The sequence below is a fragment of the Epinephelus fuscoguttatus genome, linkage group LG4 (genome assembly GCF_011397635.1).
Source record: "Epinephelus fuscoguttatus linkage group LG4, E.fuscoguttatus.final_Chr_v1".
Taxonomy (NCBI): domain Eukaryota; kingdom Metazoa; phylum Chordata; class Actinopteri; order Perciformes; family Serranidae; genus Epinephelus; species Epinephelus fuscoguttatus.
The window spans coordinates 2,623,438-2,649,386 of NC_064755.1; the positions used below are offsets into that span (position 1 = coordinate 2,623,438).

The following is a 25,949-nucleotide window of genomic DNA, read 5'->3' on the forward strand; positions in this document are numbered from 1 at the left end:
TCTGTACCGTTAAAAGAATCTCTCTTTTACAATATCAAGTCGGTGTTTTTTTTTTTCTACTTTTCTAGCTGTTAGAGGCCTCAAGAGTTAGTAGAACTCCCTGTGAGGTTGCTGGAGGTTTTATGAAACATTATGTTCATGGACCACACAGCCTTCCTTTTCTGCTCCCCTTTGCCTTAAATTGGATTTTCTAAACTAACTATCAAAGCATCCCTTAGAAACATATGGGTAATTTTAGTGATCAGGTCTCTCCTCTATGCATGTATACTCTTATAGTGATGACCCACAAGCAGATGGAGACATGAAAGAAAATGCTTTTCAATGTGTGTAATACTCATTCATTGTGCAAAATAAGAAAAAGCATGTTGGGTGAATCTGATTATTATTATTTTAAAGCTGATATCGGCTGATACCAGCGGCATACCGTAATTTATGATAACAGTTGTTTTTGAACAAAAATAACCCCACAGAATACTTTGAAAACTTAAAATTACCTCAAGCAGGCTAAAATAACTACTTAGTAGATTTTAGGAGAGACTTTGAATCAGAAATTTGATATAATTGTGAATATATAAAGACAAAAATTAACCATTTGTTGGAAATGTAGATTAACAAATGTGGGACACATGGCCATAGAGTAAGGCTGTGCAATTAATCGTCTGGTGATCACGATAACGATTTTGAGGTCAAACATTAATGGGTAAACGATTTTTGTACACAGACGCCTGGAGATGTTATTTTATCTTCGACGGAAGCCGCGCATGCACAATACCACCCCTCCCCTCCTCTTCTCTATTCACTCCATGAGCCCGTCAAGTAGGTGAAATTAAATAATGCGAGGGGCAGGTGATCACGGAAGATTTCAAAAACAACGTGCGGAAAATGGCAGAGGGAGAGTGAGAGTGCCTTCTGTGCTAGGGGGGTCTGGGGGCATGCCGCCCTGGATAAAATTTTGAACATTTTACATCTAAATGAATTAATCTGGTTGGGGCCGGGCAATTTTAGGCAATTCTGAGCAACAAGAGGCAGAATAGGAAGACAAATGTACATGCATTAAAATGTACATTTTACATCAGTTGAGGCTTGAACTCACGACCTTTGACATCAAGGAGCATCTTCTATCTCTCTGAATTGCAGCCCCCAACCTGTAGCCATTTCTCTCTCTCTCTCTCTCTCTCTCTCTGTGTGTGTGTGTGTGTGTGTGTGTGTGTGTGTGTGTGTGTGTGTGTGTGTGTTTTCATCTCTCTCGTGTCTAGACCAAACTGAACAAATATTTAAAGATGGACAAGCAACATCATAATTAAACAGGCTTTTATTTTTAAAATTAAAATTATTTTATTTTGAAAATTGGCTGGATTCTCTCGTCTTTTCTGTGTCTGACTTCCTGTTTGGTACGATCCGCTCTATCCAGCTTAACAGAAGCGCTCGCAGCTCGCGTGAAAAATAGACCAGACGCCGAACTGAAGCACTGCAGTGCGCGAGCCTCCGTGGGCGCTCCACTTTGCTCAGCGGCCTGTGTGGACAGTCAGTCAGATAAGTTAACATGGGCGCCGATTGAAAACTGCCTCCGCTGCTGGGCACTGTGCTTCGAATATTCCTGCACCAGAAATCCAGCACCGTGCCAGAGAACTTCAAGCCCTGTGTGTGTGTGTGTGTGTGTGTGTGTGTGTGCATGCAGGCACGTAACTGTGTGTGCGCGCATCAGTGCCGAACTCCACCGTGCGTGTTACAGAGAGCAGAGGAGAATTGTAAACGTGCGACCATGTAGAGACAAAAATGACGTGCTGTCATGTAAACAATACTAAGTCATCATGTCCGCTGCATAATCGTTTGCATAATCGTGATTTTTTGACCAAAAAAATCATAATATGATTTTTTCCATAACCAAGCAGCCCTAATATAGAGCAGAGAGGACAAAAAATAATTTCCCAATCTAACAATATTTTAACAGTAAATCTTATTTTTGACGTTTCTTCCCACTACACCACGAAATTAAGCATTAAGTTAGTTCAGGCAGGACCAGGGCTGCCCTTGACCAAACTGGGGCCCTAAGCAAAATTTTATTTGGAGGCCCCCATCCCAAATGTATCATAGGTACAAAATGACCGTACAACAACTTGCCATTTAACTTGACAACCTTTACTGGCAATAACAAATGTACTGTAGATACTGTAGATAGTTTGGCTGTATGAGTCAAATAAAATAAAAAATTCAACCTGAAATAAAGAAATAAATATTAAATAAAAATAACTTCAAACTGAAATAAATAAATAAACAAATCTGAGTCACAAATAGCCATCAATTACTCATCAAAAGAAAGTAACTTCCACCACCTCAATCCCCCACCCTTGATTAAACACTGAAAATAAAATAAAAGAGGGAGACAGGTTTTTCCTATTTAATCTTATTTTGTTATATTTCTCCCTCTCCCCTCTCTGGAGGCGTCCGATCTCCCTCAGCCCTCCGCCTCACCCACCTTAATTAAACACTGAAAACAGAAATAAAATACAGAGACATTCTTTTCTATTTTCATCTTATTTAGCTATATTTCTCCCTCTCCCCTCTCTGGGAGCATCTGACCTCCTGGCCCCGCACATACCCCCGAGGCTCGGATCTCCCCCTCCGTGGAGCCCGCCTGCCGTCCCTTGCGGGCACATACTTCTGAGGCTCTTTTGGACGACATGTCGACAACTCTTCACCTGCTGCAGCTCTGCAAGTGCCTGCCAGTGCACCCCTCTTATTGTTCAGATGTCGAGTGCTGTCAATCACTGCAGCAAGGCATGGGCGGTCAGGTCTCTTCTTTCCTTCCTCGAGCTGATTCTGCGCGCGCCTCACGGTAGTGCATGTACGCATCCATTGTGCATATGCGCAAATGCGTCCCCTTGCGCAAAATGTGGCCCCCCATGGAAGATGAGGCCCTACGCACAGCGCGTGTTCTGCGTTTAGGGAGGGGCGGCCCTGGGCAGGACAAAATGTCAAACTCAGCTCACATCCTAGTTACATCAGCTAATCTCACGCAGCCAATCAACTGATGGATCAGCTGACTGATGGGAAGGCATGGGCAGTGCATAATGAGGGCTAGGGAAGGTTAAGCCTTCCCAAATTTTATGCTGGAAATCATATACAATGATGTGCACATTATATTATTTGTGTGCACACTCAGTCTGCTTCACATAGAGCGTGATCTCACAGACAAACTTCAAGCAGAACAGCTCATCGATGCCTATGATGCAAAGGCAACACGTTGCATACTGCATTAAAGTAAAACAATGGTTAATCATTAATTTACCGTATGCCTTAATTTGAACACTTAATTTGCATTATAGTACAGTAGGCCTATCTAATTAATTCTATGAGTGAGTGGGTCTCATTGTACTTGGTGTACTGTTATTGTATGAATTCAGAACCATGGACCGTAGTCATGTAGGTGCGCGTGCAAGCAGGGGGGGAAAAAAAGAAAAAAGCTGTGATCGACAGACAGACAGGGTTACAATATTCTGAGTTTTACAAGCAGCGTCCTTATTCCTAAAATCTGTGGAAAATCAGCAGCATAAAAGGCTGCGATTTAAAGTAAATAAATGTTAACGTGTGTGCCTGTGAACGTGACTACCTCTCCTATAGTGTGTGGAGATTGTTGACATTACGCTCACAAGTTATCCTGGTGCATGCAGCACGTGTGGTCAGGTGACCACCCGGCGTGCAGCAGTGACCAACATGGATGCTGAAGAAGAGCATGAGCACGACCAAAAACTATAATCATCTATTATATGGTGATACTTTGGATTAAGGTACGGCGATGTTGAACAGAAATACGTGCTATGTAAAGTTTTAAAAGTTAAAGTCGCCATGTCCCGCAGCAACACGACCAATCTATATCAGCACTTGACAGCACAGAGAAAAGTACGAAAAATGCATGAGAGAGAAAGCCAAGCCGAGTAACGTTAAAGACAAAGAGACAACTGAAAGCCACCAGAGCCTCATAAAACAACAAAGCACAATTACGCATACTAGAGTTGGGCGATCTTGTCCATATCCTATCGTCCTATCGCTATCTAGTGAAATCGCCGGGGGGGGGGGGTCATTACGCGTTGCCGCTGAAACGTTCACTTAGAGCTTCTCTTTGGCGTTTGAGCAGCTTTATAAAACTCTTGAACATGTAATGGCTCCTTAATTAGCAAGCTGACTTTACATAGACGGCATATCTTTTCAATTTCTCCTGACATTGTGTTGTTTGTGTTGTTCACCGCTCCGCGACATGCGCGTTAAGGCCAAACATACTCGGGCGGAACATACGTGGAACAGATTCCGCGGAGGTCTGCGCGGACTCAAAGCGGACGTCCGCAAGCCCTGTGTGCGCAAAGCTCAGATTTTACGAATGTGCGGACTCCGCTCCGCGCACCAGTGACTGCTCGGCATGTATTTTTCACATCGCGGGGATTTTTCACGGACATTTTTACAGGAAACTACAACGCGGAAGTGCGCTCAACTATGAAAGCCCGAATGACCGCGGACATTCCTCGTCTGCTCCGCTTATAGTACGCCCGCGTATGCTTGTGTCGAGCGGGTGGAGGCGTTGATCCCCCCCCCCCCCCCACCCTCCGCTCTCTCACTAAGCAGCCTCCCTCTGTCTCCTCTCACTCAGCCTCGTTCAGCCTCAATCTCGTCAGCATGCTCCACACACGCGCTGTCCCCCCCACACCTTGCGATTGCATTGTCATTTAAAAAAGACATCGTGAAACAACCCTTCTATCGCCGATGGGCGATCGGATCACCCATCGGCACAACCCTAACGCATACATTTGTAAGTGTCACGCTATATGACAAGACCTCAAAGAGACACAGGGAAATCACGGACTCCACAACGCACTATATAATAACAAATGAAAAACTGAGCAAAATTTTTCTCGGGTTTGGCCCACATGACATGCTGCTGTGTTGTGCAATGGAGTATTGACATGCTGGAATTTGTTATTTATGTGACAATGCCTGAAAGCAAAACATGCTCCACTCCATCTTAGTGTGTGTACAGTGTTGTGCTGCACTGCTCTGTGAGCAGCAGGTTTGAGTGTGTGTTACAGCAGTCTGTTGATGGTCATTTACACACTGCCCATAACAATAGAGGCGCTCTAGCTGGTGCGCTCCAGCCGGTGCGCTACAGAGTGACGTTCATTTACTGGAGGCATTTTATATCTGACCGATTTTTGGAGACTCTGGCGGGGCAAATTTGACTATGGCAGGCCGCCATACTCTCGTTAATGTATGGGAAACACTGCCTGTGCAATGGCCAACAGGACACCTGTTTGCCTGGTGCCTTTATTCTCCATTTTTCCTTTGATGTTTACTAAAGCTGTCAGCACAGGCTGCTGATGTATGGTACTTTTTATTTGCCAGAGTGTGCCATAATGACAAATGCCGGTTCAGCCAGTCTGCATAAAATCCAGCCAGTTTAGTCTCATACACCAGACCGGACCAGACCGGCAAACCTGGAAATCAGCCCAAATCTACACCCTAAGAATATAGTAGTTAATGCTAGCTCTGTCAATAGATGATTCCTGTACTTTACACTCTACTGCTGGCCTTGTGCACAGGTGGAAGTTGAATTTAAAATAAACACAGGTGTCAGGGCCTCAGATATGACCAGTATATGGCATACATTTTAGGACATCCTCAGGTGTCAGCGTCAGACCTTAGATGAAAAGGCATAAGGTCTCAGGAAAACCTCTGTCAGACGTCACATTAAATGGCCTCAGAAGAAAAGTCATCGGACCAAAAGGCATCAGAAAAAAAGATGTCAGACTAAACAGCCTCAGAAAAAAAGTCATTGAACCAAAAGGCATCAGAAAAAAAGACGTCAGACCAAAAGGCATCAGAAAAAAAGTGATCGGACCAAAAGGCATCAGAAAAAAAGATGTCAGACCAAAAGGCATCAGAAAAAAAGTCGTCAGACCAAAAAGCAATCAGAAAAAAAGTCGTCAGACTAAACGGCCTCAGAAAAAAAGTCATCGGACCAAAAGGCATCAGAAAAAAAAGACGTCAGACCAAAAGGCATCAGAAAAAAAGTCGTCAGACTAAATGGCCTCGGAAAAAACGTCGTCAGACCAAAAGGCATTTTATTTCTTCAAACTTTGATTTAACAGTCTGCAGAACATGGGTGCAGACTAGTAATTTATTTATCTATCTAAAAAAACAGGGGATGCAAATCTCGGCAGGTAATAAATACACCTCTGCTGAATAATGCATCCAGGCTGTAATTATATTTCAGGAGGTCTGTGAATCAAAGGATTTTACCAGCTCATATTCTGGGTCCTTTTGGCTCAACAATGTTGAATTTCATTCATTTAATAATGACCTAATCATAACGCACAGGGGATGCATTCCCGGCAGCAGCAATCAGTTCTGTCGAAAAATACATGCACCCCTTAACACCCTCATGAAACTTCAAGTCAAAGTTTGATAGGAACACTATCATGGCTTTATTAGCACGTAGCATACTTTATTTCATGGGCCTTGACATTGCGAATGACTCCCTAAATTAATTTTCCGCATTTAAAAACCTTGTTTTCATAGAGCTATCTGAATCCCATGCTTAAAAACGCAGCCACACACAAAATAGTGAAGAGTTGGCTGTAACGCCCGCCAATGTAATAACTGTCCACAAACCATAAATGTAATAAAAATCTGCAGCATTTAATGTAATAAACCCACAAATGTAATACATTCTCCACAAATGTAATAGTCGCTGCCTACTACAAACATAACACGCAATTTCCCACAAATGTAATAACTATTACGTTTGCAGGGATTTATTACGTTTGTGGAGAAGTGAAAATCTTTATTGTAATAACTTCCCACAAATGTAATAATACAATGAATAATGGTCGTTGTGGTTGTTGTTTGTTTGTTTGTTTGCCTATACACCTACTACTACTACTGACCGTGGGTGCAAAATCCAGCTGCTGACTCTTTGCTCCGCTATCACACAACGGATCCCCCGGCACCAGGGGCGAAAATCCCATTTCATAGTTGGGGTGGACAATAAACAGTAAAATTTTAGAGAATAATTCCAGGGGGGGACAAGGGAAAAAAGTTGTAGCCTGTCTTTTATACAGCATCTTTTACCGCAATTTGACACTTTAATCTTCTCTTTATCTCTCCAACAGGCAGAGTGAATGTCTAGACTTATGAGAAATGGCTTAACAACTAAACATTTCCTGCAATTAAACTGGTAAACTGGTTTATAAACAGTGTGCTGTGAGATCTGCCGCTGTGCACCCCACAACCATGCGTAATAGTCGCGCGTAATGACTGCTCCTCATCCGTTAAACTGCACATCTTTCATGTTTGTCTCACTGACAGGTGGAGAGCCTACAGACAGGTACCCATTAGCTACGCTCCGTCAACCGTGCATAATAGTCGCGTGTAATGACTGCTCCTTGTCCGTTAAACTGCACGTCTTTCATGTTTGTCTCACTGACAGGTGGAGAGCCTACAGACAGGTACCCATTAGCTACGCTCCGTCAACCGTGCGTAATAGTCGCGCGTAATGACCGCTCCTTGTCCGTTAAACTGCACGTCTTTCATGTTTGTCTCACTGACAGGTGGAGAGCCTACAGACAGGTACCCATTTCCTACGAGCTGCTCCGCCACAACTGTGCGTAATAGTCGCTCGTAATGACTGCTCCTCGTCAGTTAGACTGCACGTCTCTCATGTTTGTCTCACTGACAGGTGGAGCCCACAGACAGGTACCCATTAGCTACGAGCCACTCTGCCACTGACTGCTCTTGTCCTATCCTCTCCCTCTTCTTTCTCTCCTGTCCTCTCTGACTATCACTAAACTCTGAGCTTAATCATTAGCCTTTAGCTTAGCAGCACTGGTAATTGAGTAGGCTTTTGAACAATGCAGGAGAAATGTTGCAGACAGTTTATATCATCAGCCTGGGCCTGGGGCTTGTTGGAACAGTAAATGGGATGTGTTGTAATTTGTGTAAGTTAAACTGTGTCTGTGTGAGTGAACATCTTACCCTGCAATGCGCGATGTGGGCAGCCGGGTCCAGCCACACACTGTTACTGCTGCCAAGCAGCCTCGCTCGTTGGAAAGAGTACGGGATATACCACTACTAGGAATGGGAGGGGGAAGACTAAATCTTTTAAGATTTAAATAGCACATTATTGCGCGATTATAATGAGAACCGCTTACACTGTGCTTTTAATAAATACTACTGCATTGTTCAAAAATTATTAATTGTGTCTCAAATGATTCTAGGGGGGTACAGCTTTACTGAAGGGGGGAGTCATGTCCCCCCCAGGATTTCCGCCCCTGCCCGGCACCACCAGGGGGTAGCCAGCCAGTTAGTCCGACCACAGCACTTCCAACATGAAGCAGTCTGTGCATTTCTCCCTCATTGTGCCAGCATGGACTGTGACGACAGTTGCGTTTATCTCATCGACAGGAAATCACATCCATCTGCTATATGTGATGTACATGCCCTTATCTGGATAACACATCCTGATATTCCCACACATAAAGCCTATTGACAGAGTATTATGGTCATCACTGATGCACCTGACAAAGAAGATTATTTTGTTTTAAAACAGTACGTTTCCTTAAAAATCAAGACAGTAGCTTTCCTTTCAGCTCTGTGCGCACTCCCGCGAGGTGCATGCAGTTCTCGGCAGGCATGCAGATTTCGGCATAACACCGGCCATGCTCCTAGCATAAGAAATACAGAGTTTTCACCAATACTGGCATCGGTTTTAAAGTTAATATCAGCAAATTTATGGATAAACTGTTCGGAGATCACAAAGATCATTCATACTTTTCAGTGACGTGACCCACACAGCTGGAGGGCAAAACAGTGGTTCACCCCACAAATACTTAGGTTATCTCACTGATCATTAACATAAGTGACGTTGTCAAACTACAAGTTTTGGGTGATTGTGATCAGTATCCAGCTCTCGCCGCTTTTTTTTTTTTTTTCTTTCTTGCCGCTGTATTTCAGTCACTGAAAACAGTCCCTCTCTGGAGGATCCCTCGCCTAAAAGCCCAGATCATAGCTTTAAAACTACAGCTGTCATCTGGGAGGTGAAGTCAGGGTTTCCCCCATCATTATAACACTTGCTCAAGTCGAATGAATGGGGAATATGAAAAAAAACTCTGCATATCCTCTGAATAACATCTCTAGCTATATCGCCACCACCACAACAACAACAACAACAACAACAACAACAACAACCTCCCTCTACAAACAAATGTTGCTCGTCGTTCTCTCAGCATGTGTCAGTTAGTTCACAAAAGCAAACATAATGACTCACTGTTAACTGGTAAGTTAGTTAGTTGGCTCCTCTGACCTGCTGCTGTTGCTGCTCATTAAAGGGCCAGCGTGTAAAATGGGTTGAAAACAGTGACATCAGTGGTCAAACTCTAGATTGCAGGGCTCACTCGCTTACCCTCCTGTCTGGTAAATGACGGCGGCCTCGTAGGGACAAAAAGCCTTGCGCACAGGTTTTTCAGGAGTAGGTCTATCTAGCGACGAGGTGAATGTTTATTTAGAAATCTAAACCATGTTACGATATTGTAGTGAATCCCTCACGAGCAGGAGACCAGAGGAGCGTTCGGGAAAAAGACCCGTTTATTTGAGCACTCCAGAAACTCCGGTAACACTCCACTCCGTCCCAAACTCTGACTCTTCTAGCGTAACAGACACACTTCATAACTTTACACACATACTCGTTGACCATACTGAGTGGGGACCCCTCTCCCCTCTCTGCTCTGCCAATCTCCAGCCCGCACACTGACTGACAGCGGTTTATTTAGTCTAGCAATATCTCCGGACTATAGTAGCTGCAATGGACGACTTTGAACACAATTTTGAAGAGTTTCTTGTAGCGGACACAGATCCAGAGCCATACCTGTTTAAGCCGGAGCATACAGATGAGGAACTCCATGTGTTTGATGCTGAGCAGGTGAGAAGAGAGGCTGAATGCACAGAATGGGATTCAGTGCTACTGCTACCATCGTTGGGGAGATATATCACCAGGAGGAAAAGCGCCGCAGAGAGTGCATCACAAGAGTGAAGTTGCGTCTTCTTTTCCTCGCAGATGACGGTTCGGGTTCATTCTCTCCTGTTGCGTGGTAAGTGTGGTCCATTCGCAAACTTTATAACTAAAAAAACTTCCACTACTCTCTATCGACGAACTACTAACACTCTCTGCTGTTTCCTCCTCCTTCTTCCTTCCTTCCGCTGTCTTCATTGGTTTATTTATACACGCGAAACGCGTTCTCTGGCTGGCTGGATTGTCCACTCGGTCTGCCGTACATATATGGCGGCGCAAGATGGCGACCTCTCTAAAGCAAGGCCCTTGCTATATGTATATATATATATATATATATATATATATATATATATATATGTATAAAAGCATAATTATAAGGCTACAAAAAACAAACGAATTTTATTTTATAGCGATCATACACTTGTATAAACATATTAATGGGTAGAATATTCAGATTCAGATTGACAATACACCATGCCAAATATTACACACTGGCCCTTTAAACGTACAGTTCGTAGTGAATCCATCTACGTTAGGACAATAAACAAATACAAAATAAGACGCCCGTACGTACACTGCTTTGGCACATAGGCTACTGAAGCGGTGTGCAGACAGGACATGCAAGTCAGACACCCGATATCCCAAAAGTTTAGAGAGTGATGTTTAATTTTTAATGATTTTATATATAAAAATATATATTTATTCATTCATTCATCCATCTTCTGACCGCTTCATCCTCTTGAGGGTTGCGGAGGGACTGGAGCCTATTCCAGCTGACATTGGGCGAGAGGCAGGGTACACCCTGGACAGGTTGCCAGACTATCGCAGGGCTGACACATAGAGACAGACAACCACTCACACTCACATTCACACCTACGGACAATTTATAGTTATCAGTTAACCTATCCCCAATCTGCATGTCTCTGGACTGCTGGAGGAAGCTGGAGTGCCCGGAGAGAACCCACGCTGACACGGGGAGAACATGCAAACTCAGAAGGGCTCCCACACTCGGGATCGAACCAGGAACCCTCTTGCTGTGAGGCGACAGTGCTAACCACCACACCACTGTGCCATGAGACTGATCTTGCCGTTTAGTCTGACGACTTTTTTTCTGATGCCTTTTGGTCCAATGACTTTTTTTCCGAGGCCGTTTAGTCTGACGACTTATTTTCTGATGCCTTTTGGTCTGACGTCTTTTTTTCTGATGCCTTTTGGTCCGATGACTTTTCTTCTGAGGCCGTTCAGTGTGACGTCTGACAGAGGTTTTCCTGAGACCTTATGCCTTTTCATCTAAGGTCTGACGCTGAAGCCTGACACCTGAGGATGTCCTAAAATGTATGCCGTACCAGTAACATCTCGTGAGACTAAAGAGATTACATGTTACAGCAAGGGTCGACTGCCATTAGAGATCTTAACAGCTTCAGTTGTGTTTGTTTTTCAAGAGTGCATGACTGAATATGTCAGGTTGTGTAAAATCATCCTATGAATTTTTATGATTTTCCTCATTTTCCCTCGTTCATATTCCTAATTTTTTAGGACTAGTTTGACAACACACATCAGTCTGGAGACGTACCCACCTTGTCATGAATATTCATCACAACAGTAATAGTGTCAGGAGACTGGGCACAACATCGGGAAGACCAATAAATATGATGAAAGAAAACTACCACAGTACCACATACTTTCAACATATTGTACCGCAGTAGCCAGAACTATAACTATAATATTATTACTTTCAATAATGTTGTTGTAAGCTACTGTCATTACCTGCATCTCTCTCTCTCTCTCTCTCTCTCTGTCTCATTGTGTCATGTGGATTACTGTTAATTTGTTATGCTGATCTGTTCTGTACGACATCTATTGCACGTCTGTCCGTCCTGGAAGAGGGATCCCTCCTCAGTTGCTCTTCCTGAGGTTTCTACCGGTTTTTTTTCCCCGTTAAAGGGGTTTTTTTGGGGAGTTTTTCCGTATCCGCTGCGAGGGTCATAAGGACAGAGGGATGTCGTATGCTGTAAAGCCCTGTGAGGCAAATTGTGATTTGTGATATTGGGCTTTATAAATAAAATTGAATTGAATTGAATTAAAAACCAGGGCAACCATCAGTTCATACAGGCAAACCAGGGAGCCAGACTTTTTCTGTGTACCAGGTCTAGCCTCTTGTCATTTAAAGAGAAGGTAACTGCAAAAAGACACAAAGGCATTCCTTACCATTGTAGGAGAGGCGAGGCTTGCTTAGACACATGATGAAGTGAACTTCCATTTCATTGGACGCCACAGACTTTGAGCAGACAGGACACTTGAATCCTAGGATAAACAGCAGAGAATGGATGAGTGAAAAATTCAAATATATACCTCTATCAGCTTCATCACAATCTGTGCTCATTAAATATGTTTAACCCAGCTGAAGGCCTATTACATCATTACTGAGTATATGCCAAAGAAGTGGGTAAAGGGCAGTTTTTAGATGTCCTTTCATAAAAGAAAGGTGAAAATGTGTTTGAGATTTAAATGATGGTACACATTTATCTTCTAAGGTGATGATCTGAAGTCTAGGAGGTGATAAATTACCCATCAGCAAATCACTTCAGTGTTGCTGTTTTTCTTCAGGGCCCCGGGACCCCATCTAATGACAAAACATGACAAACTAGCTGTGGAAGTTGTGATATAAAGTAGTGCTGCACGATTAATCTAATCGCAGTTGCAATCGCAATGTCAGGTTGTGCTATTACATAACCGCACAAAAGGCTGCGATTTGTGATTTAATGTAAATAAATGTTAACATGTGTGCCTGTGAATGTGACTACCTCTCCTGTAGTGTGTGGAGTCTGTTGACATTACGCCCACAAGCTATCCTGGTGTGTGCCGCACTTATGGTCACCTGACCACCCGGCGTGCAGCAGTGACCAACACGACCAAGAACAGGCTGAGTTGGTGGCAAAAAAACACCCCAACGTCTATTATATGGCGACACTTTGGATTTAGGTACGGCGACATTGAACAGAAAGACATGCTGTGTAAAAGTTTAAAAGTTAAAGTCGCCACGTCCCGCGGCAACATGACCAATCTATGTCAACACTTGAGACAGCACAGAGAAAAGTAGGAAGAATGCATGTGAGAGAAAGCCATGCCAAGTAACGTTAAAGACAAAGAGACAACTGAAAGCCACCAGGGCCTCATAAAACAACAAAGCACAATTATGCATACATTTGTAAGTGTCACGCTATATGACAAGACCTCAAAGAGACACAGGGAAATCATGGACTCCATAACAAACTATATAATAACAACTGAAAAATTGAGCAGAATTTTGCTCAGGCTCAGCCCACTTGACATGCTGCTGTGTTGTGCTATGGCCTATTCACATGCTTCATGTCATTTACGTGACAACACCTGAACACAACACAGGCTCCGCTCCAGCTGAGTGTGTGTGTACAGTGCCATGCTGCGCTGCTGTGCGAGCAGTGTGTTTGACTGTGCGAAACAGCAGCCTTTCGATGGTCATTTACACACTGTCCATAACAATAACTATGTCAGGTCAGGTCAGTGCCCCCCTAATATAATGGTAGGGAAAACACTGAATCAAGCAAGAAGACTCATGATACCCTTTATGTGTTATAGTGTAATCGCAATCGCAGCTCGCGATATTGTCCACCAAAATCGCAATCGCACATTTTTATCAAATCGTGCAGCACTAACCTAAAGCACAGAGCAGCCTAGATCAAACAGTCCTCTTTGAGTCTCCAGCAAAATCGTGCTCATATGAAATGTTGAAATACAAAATGCAAGGGATGTTTCACATTTTCTCATTATGACTTTTAAACAGGTCCACCCCAACAGATCCTAACAGATCAGGCTGTTCTCATGCATAGTTTGTATGTTTTTGCTACAATTACGACTGCACCAAAATTCATAAATATCCCACGTAATGATGACCCTGTAATAAATGCATTTGGAAGGCTTAGATCATGTGACCAATGTCCTGATGAGACTAGAGAACAAAAAAAGAAGTGGTCTCTTAAGGAGGCAGGTTGGGATGATGGGTGGGTCATTGGATTTAAAGGGGAACGAATGTTTTTTTTTTTTCCAAAATGGGCCCTATTTTCCAATCTACTTTTGTCTAAATGAGTGATAGGATGTTCAAAAGGCTGCCATATCCTATCCAAATCCAGTTGGTCCAAAAAAATCAGCCATAACTACTCCAAACAGAGTAACTCCTCGCGTTTGTAAGGCCACTCCAGCGGTAACTTCCTGCAACAACTCAAATCTTGCGAGACGTAAGATTTCAGAGCCAGACTTTCACTCTCTGAGTGAGTGTTTTGACTTGCCAGAACAAACATGTCCGAATTTTTACCCAATTTTAACCAACTGGAACTGGATGAATCATTTGAATTTGATGACCGCCCATAGTTATTTGAACATGGAGTACATGGACGTACACGAACACAGAGCTTAGTGAAACTGAAGAGCGGATGAGGTGACAGAGGGAGCAGCAACAGGCAGAGGAACATGTCTGAATCAAGTTAAAGGTAAACACAGACGTTCATTTCTCCTTTCCGTTATGTTGTCGGATAATTATACTAACAGTGCGCATGCGTCCGCGCGTGCAGCCTGTTGCAGTCGCTTCTGCTTGTTTTCTTAGTTTTCCCACTTTTTTGCTTTATTAAGTTAGGTATTTGTGCTTGTTTCTTTATGACTGTAATGACTGTCACTCTCCAAACATGCTGATTGAGAGACTTGTGCTCTGTATCCTCACTCTGGAATTACTTCTTTCATTCGGACCCGGCATCATTGCGCAACAACTTCATGGTTGCATTGTTTACTCCAGAGATCAGCTGATCGCGCTGAGGCCAGCCGGCCGGCTTGGCAGCCAGAACATCAGAGATCCCAGCTGAAATGTGGAGGAAAACACACAGAGGATGCAGGGGAGGAAGTAAACAGCGGAGGAAAAAAGCAGGGTTGAAACAACGGAGGCTTGTGCAGAAGAGGAAATATAAGCCGTGTCTCCCCTCTCTCATCATGGGCAACATGAGGTCGCTGGCAAATAAGATGGACGAGCTAACAGCGGTCGCCAGGAGTCAAAAGAAGTACCAGGAATGTAGTCTGATGTGCTTCACTGAGACATGACTTCACCAGGACATTCCTGACAACAATGTCTCCATCAATGGCTTTCAAACGGGACTGCACCGAGAGCGGTAAGCGCAAAGGAGGGGGGCTTGCCGTTCTAGTCAACAACTGATGGTGCAGTCCTGACCATATTTCTATTAAGGAACGAATCTGTTGCCCCGACATTGAACTGTTTCCTGTTGGACTCAGGCCGTATTATCTGCCCAGGGAGTTTTCACATACCATTATTGTAACTGTTTACATCCCCCCCTCTGCCAACCCGACGTCAGCATGTGCAGTCATTCACTCCGCCATAGCCCGCCTGCAGACTAAACACCCGAGTGCCTTCATAGCTATCTCGGGTGTCACCATGTCAACCATGTCACCATGGCAACAACACTGCCCACCTTTACACAGTATGTGAGCTGTCCTACCAGAGAGGAGAGAACACTGGACTTGCTGTATGCAAACGCCAAGGATGCATACAGCTGCTCCCCCCTCCCCCCTCTGGGTAGGTCAGACCACAACCTGGTGCACCTCAACCCCTGCTATGTACCACTAGTCAGGAGCCTGCCTGCGACCATGAGGACAGTGAGGCTTATGAGACACTGCAGGGCTGTTTTGAGGTGACAGGCTGGCAGGCACTCTGTGAGCCACATGGGCAGGACATCGACGGGCTCACAGAATGCATCACGGACTACATCAGTTTCTGTGTGGACTCCACTGTCCCAGCCAGGACTGTCCATTGTTATCCAAATAACAAACCATGGGTAACAAAGGACATCAAAGCCATCCTCAACACAAAGAAGAGGGCCTTCAGAGCTGGTAACAGGGAGGAGGTGAGAACAATACAGGGGGAACTGAAGATGAAGATCAGGGAGGCTAAGGAGAGGTACAGGAGGAAGCTGGAGTGGAAACTCCAGCAGAACAATATGAGAGAGGTCTGGAGTGGAATGAGGACCATCACTGGCTTCAAGACCAACAACCACAGAGGAGCTGAAGGCAGTGTGGACAGGGCCAATGAAGTGAATCTGTTTTTTAACAGATTTGACACTGCTGGCCCTGCCCATCCCCCCCTGACTCTTCTGCTGTCTGTCTTGGACAACCATCTCCCACTCCACCCTCCTATGTGGAGTACTTCAGCATGTCTTCAACATGAGCCTGACTCTCCAGAGGGTCCCCATGCTGTGAGGGTCATGTTTTTTGACTTCTCTAGTGCGTTCAACACCATACGTCCAGCTCTACTGGGTGACAAGCTGACAGCAATGCAGGTGGATGCCCCCCTGGTGTCCTGGATTGTAGACTACTTGACTGGCAGACCACAGTATGTGCGCTTGCAACGCTGTGTGTCAGACAGAGTGGTCAGCAATACTGGGGCCCCGCAGGGGACTGTCCTCTCTCCCTTCCTCTTCACTCTCTACACCACAGACTTCAGCTATTGCACTGAGACCTGCCATCTTCAGAAGTTTTCTGATGACTCTGCTATAGTTGGATGTATCACCAAGGGTGATGAGGATGAGTACAGGGCTGTTTTGGATAACTTTGTCACATGGTGTGAGCAGAACCATCTGCAGCTCAACGTGGCAAAGACAAAGGAACTGGCTGTGGATCTGAGGAGGACCAAGACACCGGTGACCTCTGTTTCCATCCAGGGGGTCAGTGTGGACATTGTGGAGAGCTCTAAGTACCTGGGGGTACACATTGACAATAAACTGGACTGGGCTAAGAACACTAACTGTTAGGAATCTGTTGTCCTGTTGTGTTTTGTTTTCTTTGTTTTTGCTCCCTCCTTCAGTCCTGCCTTCACTGGGTTTTCCCTGGCTGGGCGTGGCTCCCTTCAGTCTCTTGATCACTGCATTCCTGCGTTGCATCTGTCATCAGTATACCTGTAATACTTGTAGCACATCAACTCCAATCACTGCAGCATAAAAGCCTGGTTCTCCTCTCCATTCTTCGCCAGTTCATAGTTGAAACGCTCGTGGTAACTACTTGGTTCAATTTCTTGCTCTAAACTTGTTTTTGCTCACCAGTTTTTTTGACCCTGTTGTTGACCTGTGGATTTTTTGCTCTTGGATCATGGACCTTGTACCGCTGCCTTACTAACCTACTTTTGTTTTTTTGTCTTTTTTCAGTGCCCTGCCATTTTCTCTCCTCCGCCTGCCTGCCACGCTCAGCCTAACGCCTCAGCCCCAGTTTTTGTTCTCCCCCTCCATGGACTCAATTCAGCCCCTGAACTGATTTTTGTGCCTTTTTTAATAAATCTCTTTTTGTCTTGATCTGCATTGTGATTCCAGTGTTCGTATCTAACATAACACTAACGCTCTCGACAGGAAGGGCCAGAGCCGTCTCTATTTTTTGAGGCGACTGAGGTCCTTCAACATCTGCCGGACTATGCTCAGGATTTTCTATGAGTCTGTGGTGGCCAGTGCTATCCTCTATGCTGTTGTGTGCTGGGGCAGCAGGCTGAGGGTGACGGACGCCAACAGACTCAACAAACTGATCCGCAAGGCCAGTGACATTGTGGGAACGGAGTGTGACTCCTCTGATGGTGGTGTCAGAGAGGAGGATGCTGTCTAAGCTACGAACTATCTTGGACAATGTCTCACACCCACTCCACCATGGGCTGGTCAGGCACAAGAGTATTTTCAGTGGGAGACTCATACCACCTAAACGTAGCACTGAGCGCCACAGGAAATCATTCCTGCCTGTGGCCATTAAACTGTACAGCTCCTCCCTCTGAGTGGCCCTGAGACTATTTCACCCGCTGTCAACATGTGCAATAATTTAATTTAACTTGTGTAAGATCCCCATTTCACCTTGACTGTATATATTCTGTGTATTATCTATTTAGGTTAGTATATATTTATATATTGTGTAAATAATCTTGTTTAGGTTACTACACACACATATACAGTACAGGCCAAAAGTTTGGACACACCTTCTCATTCAATGCGTTTTCTTTATTTTCATGACTATTTACATTGTAGATTCTCACTGAAGGCATCAAAACTATGAATGAACACATGTGGAGTTATGTACTTAACAAAAAAAGGTGAAATAACTGAAAACATGTTTTATATTCTAGTTTCTTCAAAATAGCCACCCTTTGCTCTGATTACTGCTTTGCACACTCTTGGCATTCTCTCCATGAGCTTCAAGAGGTAGTCACCTGAAATGGTTTCCACTTCACAGGTGTGCCTTATCAGGGTTAATTAGTGGAATTTCTTGCTTTATCAATGGGGTTGGGACCATCAGTTGTGTTGTGCAGAAGTCAGGTTAATACACAGCCGACAGCCCTATTGGACAACTGTTAAAATTCATATTATGGCAAGAACCAATCAGCTAACTAAAGAAAATCGAGTGGCCATCATTACTTTAAGAAATGAAGGTCAGTCAGTCCGGAAAATTGCAAAAACTTTAAATGTGTCCCCAAGTGGAGTCGCAAAAACCATCAAGCGCTACAACGAAACTGGCACACATGAGGACCGACCCAGGAAAGGAAGACCAAGAGTCACCTCTGCTTCTGAGGATAAGTTCATCCGAGTCACCAGCCTCAGAAATCGCAAGTTAACAGCAGCTCAGATCAGAGACCAGATGAATGCCACACAGAGTTCTAGCAGCAGACCCATCTCTAGAACAACTGTTAAGAGGAGACTGCGCAAATCAGGCCTTCATGGTCAAATAGCTGCTAGGAAACCACTGCTAAGGAGAGGCAACAAGCAGAAGAGATTTGTTTGGGCCAAGAAACACAAGGAATGGACATTAGACCAGTGGAAATCTGTGCTTTGGTCTGACGAGTCCAAATTTGAGATCTTTGGTTCCAACCGCTATGTCTTTGTGAGACGCAGAAAAGGTGAACGGATGGATTCCACATGCCTGGTTCCCACTGTGAAGCATGGAGGAGGAGGTGTGATGGTGTGGGGGTGTTTTGCTGGTGACACTGTTGGGGATTTATTCAAAATTGAAGGCACACTGAACCAGCATGGCTACCACAGCATCCTGCAGCGACATGCCATCCCATCCGGTTTGCGATTAGTTGGACGATCATTTATTTTTCAACAGGACAATGACCCCAAACACACCTCCAGGCTGTGTAAGGGCTATTTGACCAAGAAGGAGAGTGATGGAGTGCTGCGGCAGATGACCTGGCCTCCACAGTCACCGGACCTGAACCCAATCGAGATGGTTTGGGGTGAGCTGGACCGCAGAGTGAAGGCAAAGGGGCCAACAAGTGCTAAACACCTCTGGGAACTCCTTCAAGACTGTTGGAAAACCATTTCAGGTGACTACCTCTTGAAGCTCATGGAGAGAATGCCAAGAGTGTGCAAAGCAGTAATCAGAGCAAAGGGTGGCTATTTTGAATAGTTTTGATGCCTTCAGTGAGAATCTACAATGTAAATAGTCATGAAAATAAAGAAAACGCATTGAATGAGAAGGTGTGTCCAAACTTTTGGCCTGTACTGTATATATATATATATATATATATATATATATATATATATATATATATATATATATAATTTTTTGTTAATAATCCTGTTTATTTGAACTATATATTTGTAAATACTCTTGTTAAATTTCTTATATTTTCACTTATCTTTCCTCTCTTGCAAGGAGCACCTGTAACGCAAATAATTTCCCCTCTGGGATCAATAAAGTATTTCTGATTCTGATTCTGATTCAATCCGAGCCTATCTGTGTGGAAAAAAATGCACTTTTAGTGGACGTATTTTGACTTTGTTTGACGTTCTGAGTGCCCTATTATTTAATATAGTGTGCGCTCACGGGCTGCAGGCAGGTCAGCCCGAGCTTCGTACTGGAGAAATGTCAAATATTGAACATCCTATCACTCATTTAGACAAAAGTAGATCGGAAAATAGGGCCCAGTTTGAAAAAAAACATTAGTTCCCTTTTAACTGTTCGCCTGGTTGGGGCTAGGGATGTCCCGATCACATTTTTTTGCCCCCGAGTCCGAGTCCGAGCCATTTGATTTTGAGTATCTGCCGATACCGAGTCCCGATCCGATACTTTGGCAATGCAGTAAAATTTTTTACTGTAGATTAACTGTATCATCCCACTATTTTTCTGTTCTTTGTGCTCTACTAGGGATGTAACAATATCACAATCTCACAATGTTACAATACTGTACCCCAATAACAAGCCCATGACATTTATTGCAGTATTGTAAGACATGTCATGATATCAAAACCTCACTGTATGATAATAGTACAGTAGCTCCACGGTATAATATTAATTCCATTATCCATTAGTCAACAACAAGAACATTTGGTCAAAAATAAAATAACTTATCATGCCTTTCTCAATCACCAGCCTCTTTCCCTTTATCCCTCCCTCACCTGCCTGTCTGCCCCCCCCCCCCACCTCGCTCCTTCTCCCTCCCTCATTCCCTCCCTCCCTCACCCAGCTCACCTCACTCCTTCTCCCTCTCTAATTTTAAATAAATACCTGGTTCTGTATCTGCCGTCACACATCAGTGTGAGAAGTTTAACGATGTCCGCGACACCTGCGCAGTCTGTCCGTGTGTCTGTCTCACGTGCGTTACGTCTGACTCGCTCTCAGTAGAAGCTGCAGTGACTGTTGTTGCTGCTGGGGTCTCCAACCCTCAAACATCAACAACAACAGCTGCTTGGAAGTCAGCAGTGAAACAATTCAGCCACACACACGTACTAAACAGTCAGCTGACACGGTGACACGGACGATCGTCTCTCACACCCTCGCAAGCGCCGTCATTTCATATCGTTACATGTCCGCGACGACGCAGCCACACACACACGGACGTGCACGAAAAACAAGCGCGTTCCACCGAAGGCGCGCCGCTGGTGTCGCTTTGGGTTATGAGCGCACGACGCACATCTACAGTAAAAGTAATGGGTTTGAGAGTGCAAAAGAGCTACATCTGAACGTCCCCCATGCGGCCTGTCTTGCTTTAGACAAATAGGGAAAACCCTGACATGTATCTGATATGTCATAGGCCTATATCCGATCCCTGATCGGGATGTAACTTCCGATTCCGATCGAGTCTGAAACCACGTGATCGGCTCCGATTTCCGATCACGTGATCGGATCGGGACATGCCTAGTTGGGGCTTTGGTGGCTTAGTGGTAGAGCAGGCGCCCCATGTACAAGGTCCGACTCCAGCCTGTGGCCCTCTGCTGCATGTCACTCCCTCTCTCTCTCTCCCCTTTCACGCTTGTCTGTCCTATCAATTAAAGGCCAAAATGCCCCAAAAAATATCTTAAAAAAAAAACAAACAAAAACAAAAACTGTTCATCTGGTTTGCACATAACCATATGCATTTGTTGTTGAAGGAAAAAAACATCGATTTGTGGTGTTGTACTGATGTAGTGCCTTTATTTTGAAAGAGACTTCATGCAAACTGTACATTTCCTTTGAAAACAGACACTGCATGTTACAGGCTGAAGTAGACATGTTATTCCAGAGCATCAACAACCAACACACCCAGGATACCTTGTACATCATATGACAATGTGGAAAGTCCATGACCAAATGTCTTAACTAAGGCCCTGTTTAGACAACAACAGTTTCTATAAAAACGGAAAAGTCTGTACTTTGCGTTTTAAAAACCTTCTACGTTTATATGACAACGTTATTGAAACGATCCCCGTTCACACGGAGCTGCAAAATCTACTGGAAACGCTGTAGTATGCACGCCAGGCCAATGGGTGGCAGTGTAAATTTGCAAAGCAACACCACGGCATGATGCCATGCGCCTGCCCTAAAGCGCCTTCCTCTACAACACGGTGATTACAAACCAAAACAAAAAAGACACAATGGCGAAAGCATGCACAGATAACTTTGTCTGCATGGACGACGAGGTGGAGTTGCTACAGGAACAGATCTGCACTTCACTTCAAATCAACAGGGTGAGCAGCACAAACAGAGCTCAGCATTGTTGTTGTGACGGTTGGCATGCCTAGTGACTGGAACCGTAATGCACATGTGCGAAAAGTCTCCGTTTTCAGAGGAACTGCATATTGCAAGTTTACATGACAACGGAGACGCTGCCGTTTCCAAAAAGTTGCACTCTGGAACCCGTTTTCGAATCGTTGCATTTTCAGGCACCCGAAATGCTGCTGTTGTGTAAACGATCGGCCAAAACGCAACTAAAGTTTACCGTTTTCAGTTGAAATCGCCTAAGATAGAAACTGTTTAGTTATGAAAATGAGAAAGTTGGTCTGGTTGGTGGGCGGTGCTTGGTACTTAAATGAACTGTATCCAATATGGTGGCCAGGTCACAAACTTTCTCCTTTTACAGTTAAAATACAAGAGTACAGTTACCGACTTGATTGTATAAAGGATATTACTACATGACCTCAGGAACACATCGGAAAACCATTGTCAGTAAACACAGTTCATAGCTGCATCTACAAATGCATGTGCAGACTCTTAAAGCCATATATCCAGAAGCTGTGTCGACTTCTCTGGGCCCAGGCTCACCTGAGATGGACTGACACAAATTGGAAAATTGTACTGTGGTCTGACTAGTCCACACTTCAAATTGTTTTTGGAAATCATAGTCATCCGAGCCAAAGAGGAAAAGGACCATCTAGATTGTTACCAGCTCAAAGCTCAAAGCAAGCATCTGTAATGGTACGGAGGTATGTTACTCCCCATGGCATCATGGGTAACTTGCACATCTGTGAAGGCACCATGAATGCTGAAAGGTACATACAGGTTTTGGAGCTACATATGCTGCCATCCAGATGACGCCTTTCTAAGGGATGTCTCTGCCTATTCCAGGGAGACAATCGGACACATTCTGCACATGTTCCAACAGCGTGGCTTCGCATTAAAAGAGTGCAGGTAATAGACTGACCTGCCTGCAGTCCAGACCTGGCTCCCATTGAGAATGTGTGGGGCATTATGAGGAAATACAACAATGGAGACCCTGGACTGTTAAACAACTGAGGTGATATATCAAGCAAGAATGAGGAGGAATTTCACTTTCAAAAGTTAAACAGTTAGTGTCCTCAGTTCCCAAACACTTACTGAGTATCTTTAAAAGAAAAGGTGATGTCACACAGTGGTAAACATGCTCCTGTCCTAACTTTTTTGGAACGTGTTGCAGGCATCAAATTCAGAATGGATAGATAGATAGATAGATATTATTATTATTATCATTATTATTATTATTATTATCAGTTGTAGTAGTTGTATCATTATTTATTCATCCCCATAGGGAAGTTCTTGTATCCAGTAGCTGAGTAAAAAAACAAAAAAAAACAAAAACCTCCTAGCCTTAAGCTTTGCACCTGCTTTACATCTGCGGTGTGGCACCTTCAACTCCACTGGAATTGGGGTTTTAAACTCCATATCTAAACCATTGCAGTGCAAGGAGGTCATGCCACGCGTATGATATCTTCTCATAGCTGTATTAGTCCTCAGTCGAATCAATAAGACAAAACAAAGACAAACACTGCAACTCAGAGCTACGAAGATGTGCTCCCACACAGTATGGCACATGCGCAGCCATAATAATGTGAAGACCACATGACCGCAGTGTATATTTATACAAGGAAAAAAAAAAAGTTTATCAGTTTAGACATGAAAAATCTTGTCTTTGGACTAAATTTGATTGGATATAGGTCAAAAAGGATTCAAGTTTTAAACAGCATCGCAACTGTTTTGGAATCGAGCTTGTTAATAAATAGTGTGATGTAATGACGTCCTGTCAATCGCTGCATCCAACTAGAAAACACTTCAGTGTCTCATTCTGTATTTTGTCCATCCACTTTTCTCCTTTCTCAGATATTTTCACACACTGCCTTGGTGGTTTGATGATGTTGGAGCCGTCTAAGTTGCCCCCTCCTCTACTGTTTGGATGGGAACCATTAGGCCTAACTATAGTTGTGCAAATTTGCAGGAAAGCCCAATCAGTCTTTTTTCAGCATTGGCAGTAAACAAAATTGGGGAGTGCAGCAAAATGCCGCCTACCTACTTTTTTCTGCCGGTTAATGGCCTCTTCGTCTGCGAGGGCAAGGAGGGCGGGCAATTCTTTATCTCCCCAGTTACTCATCTTTACAGTGTCTGTCAGGTTTGCGTTTCCCTCTTGCTACTAGCTGCTCACTAATTCCTGCTCTCAGCTGTTTCCTGTTTATCCACTGCCAGTGGGTCGTACGTGCCGTGTCATCAACAGCTCCTCCCACAAGTCTTCAACAGCCCCTCCTGTTGCGGAAGGCAACCTCGGTCTGTTTAAACTAAAAGGGTTCCGCCAATATGACTACCCTACTACGGTACCTCGGATCAAATCGCCAATCCGGCCCTTTGTGTCTAAACACTCGCAGCTTGCTGGCAAAACAGCCCAACATTCGCTGAAAATCTGGCAGTGTAAAAGGGGCTTATGATTATAACATCTACTCTGAATGGATGGTAGTCTTACGTGCACCACAGACATGTGGTTATATAATGACATATACAGTATTAACCATCAACTTGAAGGGCGACTCCTGTGATTTAATACTGCACTTAAATAAAGTTGGAGTATACGCTAGGGGTGTAATGATCCATTGATCTGGACTTATACATTGATTCAGTGATCAATGAGCCAATATCATCGATGCAAAGTGAAAACATTGATCCATATCGTCATCTTTTGGTCATGCTTTTATTTTGAAATTCTGTGTCACTGTCAAACAGCAGCAGGCAGATGGCAAGCAGCCGAGGAGAAAGTCAACAGGAATTAAAGCTGCAAGCAGCGATGAACAGGCCCTCGCACCTTCACGCAACTCGGGGGGGCGGCAGGACGCCTTCTGACGCGTCACTTCATTTCTGAAGTATATATATATATATATATATATATATACAGTACAGGCCAAAAGTTTGGACACACCTTCTCATTCAATGCGTTTTCTTTATTTTCATGACTATTTACATTGTAGATTCTCACTGAAGGCATCAAAACTATGAATGAACACATGTGGAGTTATGTACTTAACAAAAAAAGGTGAAATAACTGAAAACATGTTTTATATTCTAGTTTCTTCAAAATAGCCACCCTTTGCTCTGATTACTGCTTTGCACACTCTTGGCATTCTCTCCATGAGCTTCAAGAGGTAGTCACCTGAAATGGTTTCCACTTCACAGGTGTGCCTTATCAGGGTTAATTAGTGGAATTTCTTGCTTTATCAATGGGGTTGGGACCATCAGTTGTGTTGTGCAGAAGTCAGGTTAATACACAGCCGACAGCCCTATTGGACAACTGTTAAAATTCATATTATGGCAAGAACCAACCAGCTAACTAAAGAAAAACGAGTGGCCATCATTACTTTAAGAAATGAAGGTCAGTCAGTCCGGAAAATTGCAAAAACTTTAAATGTGTCCCCAAGTGGAGTCGCAAAAACCATCAAGCGCTACAACGAAACTGGCACACATGAGGACCGACCCAGGAAAGGAAGACCAAGAGTCACCTCTGCTTCTGAGGATAAGTTCATCTGAGTCACCAGCCTCAGAAATCGCAAGTTAACAGCAGCTCAGATCAGAGGCCAGATGAATGCCACACAGAGTTCTAGCAGCAGACCCATCTCTAGAACAACTGTTAAGAGGAGACTGCGCGAATCAGGCCTTCATGGTCAAATAGCTGCTAGGAAACCACTGCTAAGGACAACAAGCAGAAGAGATTTGTTTGGGCCAAGAAACACAAGGAATGGACATTAGACCAGTGGAAATCTGTGCTTTGGTCTGATGAGTCCAAATTTGAGATCTTTGGTTCCAACCGCCGTGTCTTTGTGAGGCGCAGAAAAGGTGAGCGGAT

At 44.1% G+C, this 25,949-nt stretch overlaps 2 protein-coding genes across 2 annotated transcripts in view; one reads left to right on the forward strand and one right to left on the reverse strand.

Moving 5' to 3' along the window:
• The window catches only part of LOC125887559 (general transcription factor II-I repeat domain-containing protein 2-like), a 476,753-nt gene that overhangs the window by 299,836 nt on the left and 150,968 nt on the right, over positions 1-25,949 (forward strand). The window lies entirely within an intron of this gene.
• The window catches only part of znrf1 (zinc and ring finger 1), a 177,583-nt gene that overhangs the window by 50,297 nt on the left and 101,337 nt on the right, over positions 1-25,949 (reverse strand). The window contains exon 2 of the mRNA XM_049574526.1: positions 12,263-12,358. Coding sequence (XP_049430483.1) covers positions 12,263-12,358 — 96 coding nt within the window. The remainder of the gene's footprint in view (positions 1-12,262; positions 12,359-25,949) is intronic.